Below are 12,340 nucleotides of genomic sequence, written 5' to 3' on the forward strand. Positions count from 1 at the left end.
TTTTGGAACTGTCGAGTTGATGGTTGGAAGTTTTGCTAAAGTATCGTGACTTTCTGTACTTTTGGCGATGTGACGGGGCAGATGAAGGAAACGTGGACTGGGATAAACCCTTTAAGGACGAGAAAGGAAACAACTGCTGACTTGTTATTTCATGACTGGAATTTTTTCGAAAGGTCCCGAAGAGACAATCAGGCTACCGGATAGATAATTGAGGAGGAAGCGATAGTTTGAGGTTGATAGAGCGTGCGTGTTGATCATCGGCCCCGAGCTATTCTGGTTTTACTTCTTATGCCAAGACCGCGAGACTGGTATATTCTATCGTCGGCAGTCGGAAAGATCATGGCATGTCGTTCTCAGAGGTAATGCGAAAACCCTACGCACGGTTATGATGTTCCGTATCAAAACTGAGCAACAGGCTCTGTCAGGGATGCGCATGTTCGACTTTTGGCTGGACGCCACTGGCTAGGAAATGATACGTGCTTAGTCGATCAAGCCTGTAACCCAGACAAGAATAGGCCGAGAGTGGAGTCTGGGATTGCATCCTGATAGGATACTCTGTAACGAAGCAAGGTCATATCATTCTTCCATGGGCAGCTTAGGATTTGGGCAACGGTTCGCCATGACCAAAAACATAGTCCTCATGGCCTGCGGGCATTGCGAGACGCATGTCTGCAGAGTAGCAAGGATGACACATATAAAGCTCCGAATCAGTAATAGAGGGCCACTCTAGAACGAGAACATGATTAGCCACTTGCTCATGACCTTGATCGGAAACCTAGCTTCGATGCACCGTCCATTTAAATGCCTATAACACTACCCGGCCAGAAACAAAGGGATCATAGAGTGACTCAAATCTCACGCCATGACAAAGTTACGAGCAATAGCGTCCCTAATGCATGCGGTCAGAAACTTACAGAATTTGAAACCTCCGATCCTTGATTTGCTGCACGCACTGCAAGTCTTGTCAAGTTCTTCAGGATACACAACCGGTATGTGTGTCTTCCAAGCAAAAGCTTCTCGTTCTGCGCATTGTACTAGCCAGCGTCTCATACTCATGCGTCGCTCGAGACTGGGATCAGCCGCACGAAGTTCTCTCTGGCGTTCGGCAAATCGCTTTCGAGTATCAGAGTCGTGCTTCTTGTTGAGCAGACGTCGTATCTCTTTCTTGTGTTGTTCAAAATCCAGCGTGGGCTGTGCGACAGCAGTCTCTTTCTGCTTCCAATATTTCATCTTCCTCCTGGCGCTGATCTTTTCCTTGTGTTGCTCAAGACAGATTCTTGCTACTTCTTTGAGCGCTTCCTTGTGTCGTTCATAATGGGCGTTTCGCTTTTTGGCAGTTTCGAGACGATTGGCCTCCCGCAAAGCCAGGATCTCTTCCTTGTGTTGTACATAGTAGAGTATTGACTCTTCTAGTTGCTCGGTACGCTTAACCTTCCAACGTTCGACTCTGATGGGTCGTTGCTCAAGACGCCTAGTCTTGATCTTCTCCTTGTTTTGCTGATAATAGATTCTTGACCTTGCAGCTATTGCTTCCTTGTGTTGTCGAAGATATACTCTGGTTCTTGCCTTGGAGGGTTCCTTGTTCTGTTGATAATAGAGTCTTTGTTTCAGAAGGTGATTACGAAGAGCGATCTGAAGAAGAAATGTTGTGTGATGGCATTCGTTAATTATTGTACACTTAGGCGGATGGAAAAGCGAAATGACGATGCCAAGCCGGGCCGTGTCAGCAGAAGCCGAAGCCTCTAGCTCACCCTGTCTGCACCTTTGATGCCTCGAGTCGAGCAGCACTGATTCAATGCACTTTATAGCGTCACAATCACCGATGCAGTGATATTGAACATGGCGAATACCGTCTGCGAGGTCAGTCTTGACCCAAGCGTGGGAATAATTGATGATTTCCTGGTCCTTGCTGCCAATGCAGGACCTTGGCGGGCCTGGAAGCACGTAGGCGCTACTTGAATCCTACAAATTCGTGGCGGCATCCATCGCGTTCTGCTAACGTTTGTCGCTGTCCTGACTACTCTGCTATTGTTTGTCGCATCCATCCTACGACATCAGGGTTCTCCACCCGTGCTACCAAATTCTCCGAGGAAGTTAGGGTTTATCGTATGAAGGCATAGGTACATTCGTACTGTCGGCGGCCGCGTTACCGGATTGTCATTGTCCGTCATGTTGACGGCTCCTCGAATCAACGGACGTTTCACGCAGCTCTTGCTGTTGGCCGCAGTTCTTCTCATCCTTAGCATACTCTTTTACGCCAATGCCGACGCCATTCATATCCCGGAGAGTGTGTCGCTGAAGGCTCCAGTGAAAAGTCGACCGCACCATCCTATTGATGATCTGATTGAAGAGGCGGATCGCCAACAAGAAGATTTGTTGCAGAAAGAGTCGCATACCCTGGCCGACGCTGTGCGCGCATACGAAGACCGTAGAGGCCGACGACCGCCGCCAGGCTTTGACGTCTGGTACCATTTCGCTCAAGACAACAATGCTTTGGTCATTGAGGACTTCTTCGACCGCGTATACCACGACTTGAACCCCTTCTGGGCCATACCTGCTCACACAATTCGCCAGCAGGCCGGCGACATCTTCCACCGGATCAGTGTTCGAAATGGCAACACTTCACAGCTTAGCGATCAACAACGACCTTGGCTGGATCTCTGGGAAAACATGATTGGATCCATCTCGCAACATTTACCCGACCTTGACATGCCGATTAACGTCATGGATGAATCGCGTGTCGTGGTACCATGGGAGACGATAGACGAATACATGACTGCAGAAGAGAAGACACGTCACATTGTGCCGGCCTCCGAGGTGGTGCGCAAGTTTGGCAAGACGTCTGTCAGTAAAGATGAGAAAGTCCCCGCTTTCGACCCTCAGTGGGAAGGTGGACCATACTGGGATCGCGCTGTGATAGGCTGCCATCCAAATTCGCCTGCTCGATCATACAAGGCAGAAGTCGACTACAGTGTCTTTCCCCCCTTAAACAACTCGTACCCAGAGAAGAGCCACGAGGGTTACGTCGCGAATTGGACCTACGTGAAGCAGCCTTGCGAACATCCTCAGCTTCAAGGTCTGCATGGTACCTTTGTTGAGCCAATCTCAATCTCGAACTCCAAGAAGCTCATGCCACTATTTGGCGGCTCGAAGCTTCCAATGAACAATGAGATTCTGCTACCGCCAGCCATGTACTGGACGACCGATCCCTTCTACTCGGGTGGAGATGACCATGGGCACGAGTGGCACAAGAAGACAAACAAGATCATATGGCGTGGTGCTGCTTCTGGGGGTCGCAATAAGGATACGACATGGGCGCGCTTCCAACGCCATCGCTTTGTGTCAATGATGAACAGTACCAGCATTGCCCGTGCTGAGGAGAACGGCAAGCAACCCAATTTTGAACTTCCCGAGCCAGGTCAATATGATTTGCCATCGGGCTCTCTGGCGAAGTGGGTGGGAGAGTCTGCGGATGCGGCATTTGTCCATCTTCTCTGCTTCCCAGACACACGACCGCCTTTCTGCGATTATGACGATGCCTTCTACGAAGTCAAACCTTCGATGCCCATGGGCGAGCAATACAACTACAAGTATCTGCCAGACATTGACGGCAACTCGTTCTCCGGACGTTATCGTGGCTTCCTCGGATCAACATCTCTACCCATCAAGGCGACTATATACGATGAATGGCATGATTCACGAATGATGCCGTGGAAACACTTTGTGCCAATGGACAACACGTTTGTCGACATCTACGGCATCATGCATTACTTTTTCAACGGGCGCGACGCAGCAGCGAAAAGAATAGCGCTGGAAGGCAAGAAATGGACAGAGACTGTACTTCGACGAGAAGACATGCAAGTCTATGTCTTCAGACTGCTGTTGGAGTATGCAAGAGTGTGTGATGATGAGCGAGAAAAGCTTGGATGGGTCAGTGAGATGGAGGGCATATTGCTGGCAGATAGCCATGGCTAGTCCACTGCGGATGACTACTAATAATGAATGTAATGTCTCGAGAATACATATGACAAGCTTTTTCCTCATCTGTGTCATTTCTGTCGTTTCTGTCGTTTCTGTCATTTCTGTCGTTTCTGTCGTTTGTGTCCGGGTATAAAAAGGGATTGCGGCATGAGTCACGACGCCAAGAGTTGCAGTCGAATCTGGAGTTGGTGGAGGGCTTTTGACTGTTTTCCAACCAAAAAAGTGTTTCCGACTCATTCTCAGTCATTTCAATCAGACGTCGTGTATGCGCGCGTTCCAAGTCAAACGAGCAGCATCTTTCCTTGGTCTTTCCTCTCACATCAAGACTCATTTTCAATTCACCCGACCACTTCTTTACCAAGGCTGGTCGCATAGCAGACGCGCATCCAACTTCGACTTTAGCAATCGCACAGGCGTCACCATGGAGCATCTCACTACTTCGCTTCAGACTCTGGGCCTGTCTTCAGTGCCTCAGCTTCCCAACTTGGCTACTTTTCCCACATACAACCAGGTCGACATCTACCGTACACACATTGCTGAGCTGCTGGCTCCCATCACTGGTCTCGGAGCTGAGCAGATCTACCCTCTGCTGCAATGGACTCAGGTTCTGGACTACGGCGACTTGATGTTGCCCGTGCCTGCTCTCCGTATCAAGGGCAAGAAGCCCGACGCTCTTGCTGTTGAGATCAAGGAACAGGTGACTATGCACTCAACATTAACCTCCCGTCCACCGCTGACTCCTTGCGCAGTTCCCCGAATCACCGCTCCTCCTCCCTCCCGTCGCGGAAAAGACCTTTGTTCGTTTCTTCTTCAAGCCCGATCCTCTCGCTAAGCTCCTCCTCCCTTCGATCCTCAAGAACGGCAACAAATATGGTTTCAACCCCAACCTTGGTCTCAAGGACCCCAAGGACCCCAGCTCAGAGAAGAAGAAGATGATCGTCGAGTTCTCATCTCCCAACATTGCCAAGCCTTTCCACGCCGGTCACTTGCGCTCTACCATCATTGGAGGTTTCTTGGGTAACCTGTACGAGGCTGCTGGTTGGGATGTCACCCGCATGAACTACCTCGGTGACTGGGGCAAGCAGTACGGTGTTCTGGCCATTGGTTTCGAAAAGTTCGGAAGCGACGAGGCCCTGGAGGCCAACCCTATCGGTCATCTTTACGAGGTCTACGTCAAGGTCAGCGCCATTGCACACGATGAGGCTGAGCAGATGAAGGCTCTCAAGGCAAAGATTGTCGAGCTCGAGGCCAAGAACGAGGATGTTTCTGAGCAGAAGGCCGAGATTGAGCGCATTGAGAAGACCGGAATCGACCAGCAAGCTCGTGACTACTTCAAGCGCATGGCCGATGGCGAGAAGGACGCTCTGGGCATCTGGGCTCGTTTCCGTGACCTCTCCATTGTCAAGTACAAGCAGACGTATGCCCGTCTCAACATCACCTACGACGACTACTCTGGTGAGTCGCAGGTCAAGAACGAGAGCATGGAGACTGCCGCAAAGGTTCTGTCCGAGAAGGGTGTCAGTGAGGAGAGTGAGGGCGCCGTCCTTGTCGACCTGACCAAGTACCAGAAGAAGTTGGGTAAGGCTCTGGTCAAGAAGCGTGACGGTACCACTCTTTATCTCACCCGTGATATTGGTGCTGCCGTTGAGCGTCACCAAAAGTACCACTTTGACAAGATGATCTACGTTGTCGCTTCGCAGCAAGACCTGCACTTGGCCCAGCTCTTCAAGATTCTCGAAGTCATGGGCGACGAGTACGCAGAGGTTGCCAAGAAGTGCCAGCATATCAACTTTGGTATGGTCCTGGGTATGTCTACTCGCAAGGGCACTGCCAAATTCCTCGACGACATCCTTCGCGATGTCGGTGAGAAGATGCACGACGTCATGCGCAGCAACGAGAACAAATACGTCCAGATTGAGAACCCTGAGCAGACGGCCGACACACTCGGTATCTCAGCCGTCATGGTGCAAGACATGAGCGGCAAGCGTATCAACAACTACGAATTCGACATCAACCGCATGACATCGTTCGAGGGTGACACCGGACCTTATCTCCAATACGCACACGCCCGTCTCTGCTCGATCGCCCGCAAAGCAGAGTTCACATCTGAGCAGCTTGCATCCGCCGACTGGTCATTGTTGAGCGAGAAGCACGCCATTGACGTTATTCGCTCGCTGGCACAATGGCCCGACACTTTCACCAACACCATCAAGACACAAGAACCTGTTACTGTCTTGACATACCTGTTCAAGATGACACACATGTTGAGCAGTTCTTACGAGCAGTTGAATGTCATGAAGGCCGAGCCTGAGGTCAAGAAGGCTCGTGCAGCACTCTACGAGTGTGCTCGCCAGGTTCTTTACAACGGTATGCGCCTGTTGGGTTTGAGCCCTGTTGAGCGTATGTAAAGATGGGGATTGTGAAAGCGGCGCAACGGGATATGGTTAGATGTCGATACCTGCATGGCGCATGGGACGAAAAGAGATGAGATTTTACTAGGTTATGTGAATGAAAGGAATATCAGAAGAAAAGACCGACTCCTTTCTTCAAGGTGACTTGTCACTTGGCGATGCGTGAAGTGATGCACCAAAATCAAGGTTTCTTGATTGACAGGACCCTGGTCGAAAAGCTGGGCTGGTTGCCGTGGGGAAAGTTGGTGTTGATCGACACGTAAACCAACCACTTCCCAGCCTTCTCAATCTCGCCAGCCATTTCGCGACTTGTTTATCGTGCTGCATATTGGGCTCTTGTTCTTCCGCACTTCTCTCTTTTCCACCTTTTGCGCGTCTGTTCTTCGCAGGTTCTCACGCAAACTTTGTATCACAACGTCTATCTCCAAACATCCTCGTTGACGCCGTTGTGGTTTTATCGATACCATCAACGTCCATCCCCGCAATCTGGATACGCCTTGACGACCATACCACATTCCACAGACACGCCTAACGCGAAAAAAAGCCGCGAGTCTTTCTTTTCGCGCAAAAGTAAAACTCCAAACAATGGCACCCATCCATCCATCCCACAATCTGCTCTCTCGCGCGCCAGCAACCACCCTCACACCCTGCGCCGGCTGCCTCGACCCCAGCAAAGTAAACAACAAAATCTACTTTTCCCTCTTCGCCCTAATCTTCCTCTTCATCGTAATTGGCAGCATTTGGTTCTTCTTCCACGCCAAACATGGAGGTTTCCACTGGCAGCAAGGCGATTTTGAAGATTGGAAGTCTCAGGTTTTGAGGAAAAGGGATGAATTTGGGAATACGGTTTATTCGGCCAAGTCGGTAGTGGAGAGGCCGAGGAAGAGTGATAGGATGGCGGCGAAGAGTGTGGTGGGGTGGGATGAGAAGGGGAGGAAGGGTGTTGTGGCGGTCAGGGGCTTTGGGGGTAGTCATTCGGTGTATTACTCTGATGGGTTTACGCGGTACACTGGAGGGGATCAGAGTGATGCGTTGACTTCAATCTCTCGCAACCACCACAACAACGAGAAGAGAGCTGCGAAAATCAGAGGTGGCTATACAGCTGCTCCTACCACGACTGATCATTCACGCCGTTACCGCGACAGAGACCTCCGCGACTATAAACATGAGAAACCTGCCAGAGTGGGTGGCATGAACAGATCTGCAGATGGAACTTCTTACCTTCAGAGTGATCGCAGCGACACAGTCACCGACACTTCTTCCGCAGCGCCAATCCTGCACTCCAAAGATAAGAAGAGGGAAAAGGCAGAGAAGAGAGCAGCAGAAGATGCAGCACGCATGGAGAGAAAATGGCGCAAGGAAGCCGAACGAGCTGCCGCCGCCCTCGCCAAAGAAACTACTTCCGCCTCTCCTATTCCTCCCGCCGCAGTGGCAAAGAAGTCCTCTCATACGCCAGAAAAGCCAAAGAGTGTAAAGAGAGAAGCATCACGTTCCCGCTCCTCGAGTCCGAAGAAAAAGGCAATTCCCAGACAGAGAGAATATTCCTTTAGTGGCGCTCCAGACGAGACTTCCACAACCTATACAGGAACCTACACCGCATCCACCACAAACCGCACGAATAGCAGTTATTACGATGCTTATCGTCCTTTGGCTGCTGCTTCCCCTGCTGCATCCCCTGCTGTACCCCCAGAGCAGAGAAGAGAACAACGCAGAGCCGAACGACGCGAAAGTTCCAGCAGACACACCTCTGCATCCCCCACCAAACAAGTCAGAGGACCTAGATACGAGAGTTCAGGCAGCAGTGGAAGATACGAGAGAGTCAGAGGTGGAGAGAAGAAAAAGGGAGGTAGAGATGTTATGGCTGGGTATAGAAGGGGAATGGATAGTTTGGGGAGTGATAGCGAGTAAAAGACTGTACTTGCTCAAAGAGGAAAAGAGCGGATGATGAGAGGCTGTGACTGGTCAAAGGGAAGTTGATCGAGGACTGGTCAAAGGGAAAGTTGATCGAGGACTGGTCAACACACGAAGATGAAGATGATATGAGAAGAAATTGAGCACTGGATGTGGAAAGGGTGTCTGGTACACTGTTAATGATGAGAGACTTGAAGGACATGAGTAAGCATGCATGACGTCAAAGAAGGAGCACAACCATGAAGATATAATAAGGATGAACACAAGCATGAAGATGGAATGAGGATGAAATAGCATAGCACACACACACAAATTGCACACAACGAAACAGTTTCTCCCTATACTCTCTATACCTCAACCTTGATCTTTCTGGTTCTGATTCATTGTATCAAGACATCACCCTCATTCCCACAATTGTATTGCAACCTTTTCTTCCTTTTTTTTCCGCCTCTTGGGAGTGGTGTAGGAATTGATAGATGAAAACTTCCAAAAACTCCTGGTCTTGCTTGTAATTGCTAATTCCTGAGGTTCAAGGCTGGAAGGCCCTCGATCCAGAAAGAGGGCCCTGCTTTGGGGCCTCCATGGCAAATGAGAGATCCTGGCATTCTTTTTCGTCCACACCTTGGTCTGGGCGACTGGGGGCTTTGATTGGGTATGTGGCTTGCGCCATGATATGCGGCGTCATGCTCTGGCGCGCATGAGGTCGTGATCGCTCGAGTTTCGAGGACATCTTTCGCTTTCCCTGAGAATTCGTGACAATGCCCCGATACTGGGAACCTAGAATGGCTTTTTCTAGACGTCATGTAACGTGTCAATCCCGATCACGTCGCCATGCTCCACTCATATCCAAACCGATGGCAACTGCAGAAGCTGCAAGGCTTCCTAGTTACTGGGACTTTGCACCAGTCTGCCCAAATTTCATCTGCCAGTCTTCTGCATTTTGCAGTGAAAGCCCGATTTTGGTGCTGCCACAAAGCCAGGTCGATTCCTTGACGAGAGCCCTTTCAATAAGGCAAGAAGTCCCAATGCTGGTCATGCATGAAGCTATCCCAATCCTGTGCTTCTCCCTTCTCCGTACTCGCCCAAAAGCTCTCCAGTACCTCTAATGATCGATGGATGTTGGGAATGTGCAAAAGGTTAAACATGTTTCTTAGCAGTACCCTTACACGATCGCGGTCGTTTCCTTGAGCCTCACATCCAGCAACAAATAACGGTGTTGTCATAACCACTAATGGTGTTAGGCCAGCTGTAGCTGTCAAGCTCTCTATACAGGTGAGGATTGTATGCACAGAGCTTTGAACCGGTGGTGAGGAAGCAGGGTGTGAGGAAATACGCCGGTAGATGTAGATTAGTGCCATGTGGTGCCAAATTTCATTACACGACAAGAAATCCTTTTTCTGACGAGAAGATAACTGTTCTTCAACACCAGGGCGAAACTTGGGAGGTAGGATTTTTGCTTCGTCTAAGCGAGCCCAGATGCAAGAAGCTAGGGAAGCAGCTTCCTCGTCTAGGTCGCCTTCTTCGAGGATGGTGGGTTGAAGCTCATTCCGTCGTTCCCAAGCCGCTGCTCCAATCTCGCGGAAGATTGGAGTCAGGTCGGTGGCGAATCCTGCGTATTCATCCAAGTAGACTTTTTCCTCTTCGTCGCCATCCAAGGTCCTAGGGCCGAATCTAGCTAATTGACCAGAAGCCAGACCATCAGTGGTTAGAGCTACAAAGCTTTCGGTCATGTTATACCAGCGCTTGAGAAAGTATCTTGTGCTATCTCTTTGCTTGGACGAGTAGCCGGCCCAAGACTCTATATCTAGCATAAGTGCTTTTGCACCTTCAAAGTGCGCGCGCCAGGTTCCAGGCCTATCGCCACCGGCATGGACTTCGCAGAGGAAAAGTGTGCGGATTGTGGCTAGGAGGACGCTACTTTTGTTGACATCCTTTTCCAGCAAGTCGCTTTGAAGGCCGAAGAGACTGTTTGTCAGGAGGCGGGATATTAGGGGATCTTGTCGCAAGGTGTCGCTTCCGAAGCCGAGACGCGACTTGTGGTGGATCGCAGAGAGGGCAGCTGTGGCGTAAAAGAGAGTTGGACTCTGCAGAGCGGCAGGAACGATAACTCGACATACGTCTTCTCGGACTTTGGCATGGCATGAGATGACATGGGATGTGCCATTGATGAAATGGTCGAGCAATGACCTGTCCAGTGTTCCTAAATTCACGAACGGATCCACCGGGACGAAAAGAGGAAAGAAGTCGAGGTTGTAGTCATCTAGCAGAAGTCCTTCCGAGGGTGATGTCGGGATCAAGGCCAGAGAGTCATCTATGTCCAGTGGTAGATCTAGCAATGTCGAATCATCCTGTGGCTGTTCAAGTGGCAATGGTGCTTGTACAGCAGGAGGCGGAGCTGATGCCGTAGTAACTCTCGGAGGCTGAGGTTGCACCTGAAAGCTATTCACGGTATAAACAAATCCTTGGTTCACATTCCCTGCTCCTCGTCAGCCAACACATTCTCTGTATCGCAAACCCCCACATCCCCATAACATACCAAGTTTCTTCACCTTCCCAACCTTATCCTCAGAAACCCCAGCACCTCCAGCATCAGAAATACAAGCCCCAAACCTCGACTGATTAAATGCTCTCCCACCCCATCTCAACTTAACCTCATAAACACATTCTACACCAGCACCTTGACATCTCCCACAACCAGGTCTCTGCTCATCACATTTCTGCCTGCGCTTTTTACATCTTGCACAACCGCTCCAAGATCTTTTATGCTGTGCTGCACGTGTCACAGGAGCTGTGACGGAAGCGGAAGGTGTGGTGGTAGAAGCCAAAGCTTCGGGATTCTGATCGGCCATTCTCAGCCAGACTGTGTTGTGCGTGGCTGTAAGGCGTTTTGGGGGGGGTCGATGATGCCTCAGGGTGGCCTACGCCGCATTCTGATAGACAATGTTGGATTTTTTTGTCAATGTATGCTGTCAGATAGCAGCAAGTGCCTGACCTGTAGTGTGATATGACTTGGACAGGTGAAGAGACTTGCGATATGGGTAGACGAAACGGGAAGGTTGAGGAGATTCTTGGCGATATCGGGGGAGGGGCGGGGGTGAGATGTGACCCTGACTCGAGCTCTTTTGCCTTTACATTGACCCCACTACCTTGATGTCGCGTCGCTCACAATAAACGCGTCTTGCTCTTTAGTCTCAGAGGGGTATGTGTAAGAGCTAGACTATCAATTTAACTGCTTTAAAAGCCATCTTGCCCTGGTAGGTTCTATTTGGCAACTCGCACATCTTCCACAGTCCCATCATCATCACACAATGGTCGTCCAGCTCTCCTACCGCAAATCTCTCCGCTGGGTCCCTGGCGAGCCCTCAGAACCAACCTCAACCCTCGTCCTCGACGTCGGCGACTTCTTTGTCGATCTCAGAATCTCAAACTCAGATGGCGGTATCGATTGGGCAATGGCCGGTAAACGCAAAGTACTCTCACAATCACCATGTAAGCTTCCCCTTTTCACCCTGCACCCTTCGCTCAGATCTTGTGTGCTGATATTTGGAAACAGTGAGATGCCAATGGAGCAAAGAAATCTGCTCTCAAAACACCGAACCCCACGACGATATCGGAGAATTCGAAGACCTGCCAAACGGTGACGCATTAGAAAAAGGCTCAATGCCTAATCCTGATAACAATGATGAAGTTCAGGCTTATGAGGAGATTTGGGGTAATCTTGATGTTCCTGCTTCTGGAGAGCCAGCGTGGATTTTGAGGAGTAAAGATGAGAATGGGATTACGTTTATGGGAAAAGTGGGGCATTGGTTCCAGGTGTTGAGGAAGAGGGAGGGTGGATTTGATGTTTTGAGGGAGGAGAAAGTGGAGGGGAAGTGGATAAGGAGGTATCAGGTTGGCGAGAGACTGCCTTCGATTTCGGAGTTGGGAGAAGAAGCTCTCAGTTCTGAGGGCTGGAAGCAAGATACTGATGTCAAGGTCGGGGGAGTGACATATAATGTCTATGCTCTGGAGAAGGCATAAAACACCATCATGAGTAC

General features: G+C 50.2%; 6 protein-coding genes across 6 annotated transcripts; 4 read left to right on the forward strand and 2 right to left on the reverse strand.

Moving 5' to 3' along the window:
• Positions 1 to 855: 855 nt before the first annotated feature.
• Positions 856 to 1,841, reverse strand: AUEXF2481DRAFT_32093 (uncharacterized protein; the record flags this gene model as incomplete). Its single annotated transcript, XM_013485497.1, has 3 exons — positions 856 to 1,584; positions 1,752 to 1,787; positions 1,821 to 1,841. 3 exons carry the CDS (start codon positions 1,839 to 1,841, stop codon positions 856 to 858), a joined length of 786 nt encoding a protein of 261 aa, XP_013340951.1.
• On the forward strand, positions 1,798 to 4,058 carry AUEXF2481DRAFT_42950 (glycosyltransferase family 90 protein). The gene has a single exon (XM_013485527.1). It carries the CDS (start codon positions 2,170 to 2,172, stop codon positions 3,973 to 3,975), a length of 1,806 nt encoding a protein of 601 aa, XP_013340981.1. The 5' UTR covers positions 1,798 to 2,169; the 3' UTR covers positions 3,976 to 4,058.
• A 344-nt stretch (positions 4,059 to 4,402) lies between these two features.
• AUEXF2481DRAFT_47889 (uncharacterized protein) lies at positions 4,403 to 6,389 on the forward strand (the record flags this gene model as incomplete). The annotated part of the gene is made up of 2 exons (XM_013485556.1): positions 4,403 to 4,678; positions 4,731 to 6,389. 2 exons carry the CDS (start codon positions 4,403 to 4,405, stop codon positions 6,387 to 6,389), a joined length of 1,935 nt encoding a protein of 644 aa, XP_013341010.1.
• Positions 6,390 to 6,977: 588 nt separating this feature from the next.
• AUEXF2481DRAFT_32096 (uncharacterized protein) lies at positions 6,978 to 8,300 on the forward strand (the record flags this gene model as incomplete). The annotated part of the gene is made up of 1 exon (XM_013485498.1): positions 6,978 to 8,300. The coding sequence occupies one exon, from the start codon at positions 6,978 to 6,980 to the stop codon at positions 8,298 to 8,300; it is 1,323 nt and encodes a 440-aa protein (XP_013340952.1).
• Positions 8,301 to 8,937: 637 nt separating this feature from the next.
• Positions 8,938 to 11,335, reverse strand: AUEXF2481DRAFT_82234 (uncharacterized protein). The gene is made up of 2 exons (XM_013485577.1): positions 10,840 to 11,335; positions 8,938 to 10,779 (listed from the first exon to the last, which is right to left on the reverse strand). Exons 1-2 carry the CDS (start codon positions 11,150 to 11,152, stop codon positions 9,308 to 9,310), a joined length of 1,785 nt encoding a protein of 594 aa, XP_013341031.1. The 5' UTR covers positions 11,153 to 11,335; the 3' UTR covers positions 8,938 to 9,307.
• Positions 11,336 to 11,451: 116 nt separating this feature from the next.
• Positions 11,452 to 12,323, forward strand: AUEXF2481DRAFT_82235 (uncharacterized protein; the record flags this gene model as incomplete). Its single annotated transcript, XM_013485578.1, has 2 exons — positions 11,452 to 11,792; positions 11,857 to 12,323. The coding sequence occupies exons 1-2, from the start codon at positions 11,612 to 11,614 to the stop codon at positions 12,321 to 12,323; spliced, it is 648 nt and encodes a 215-aa protein (XP_013341032.1). The 5' UTR covers positions 11,452 to 11,611.
• Between the last annotated feature and the right edge of the window lie 17 nt (positions 12,324 to 12,340).

Source organism: Aureobasidium subglaciale (assembly GCF_000721755.1).
Source record: "Aureobasidium subglaciale EXF-2481 unplaced genomic scaffold scaffold_21, whole genome shotgun sequence".
NCBI classification, from domain to species: domain Eukaryota; kingdom Fungi; phylum Ascomycota; class Dothideomycetes; order Dothideales; family Saccotheciaceae; genus Aureobasidium; species Aureobasidium subglaciale.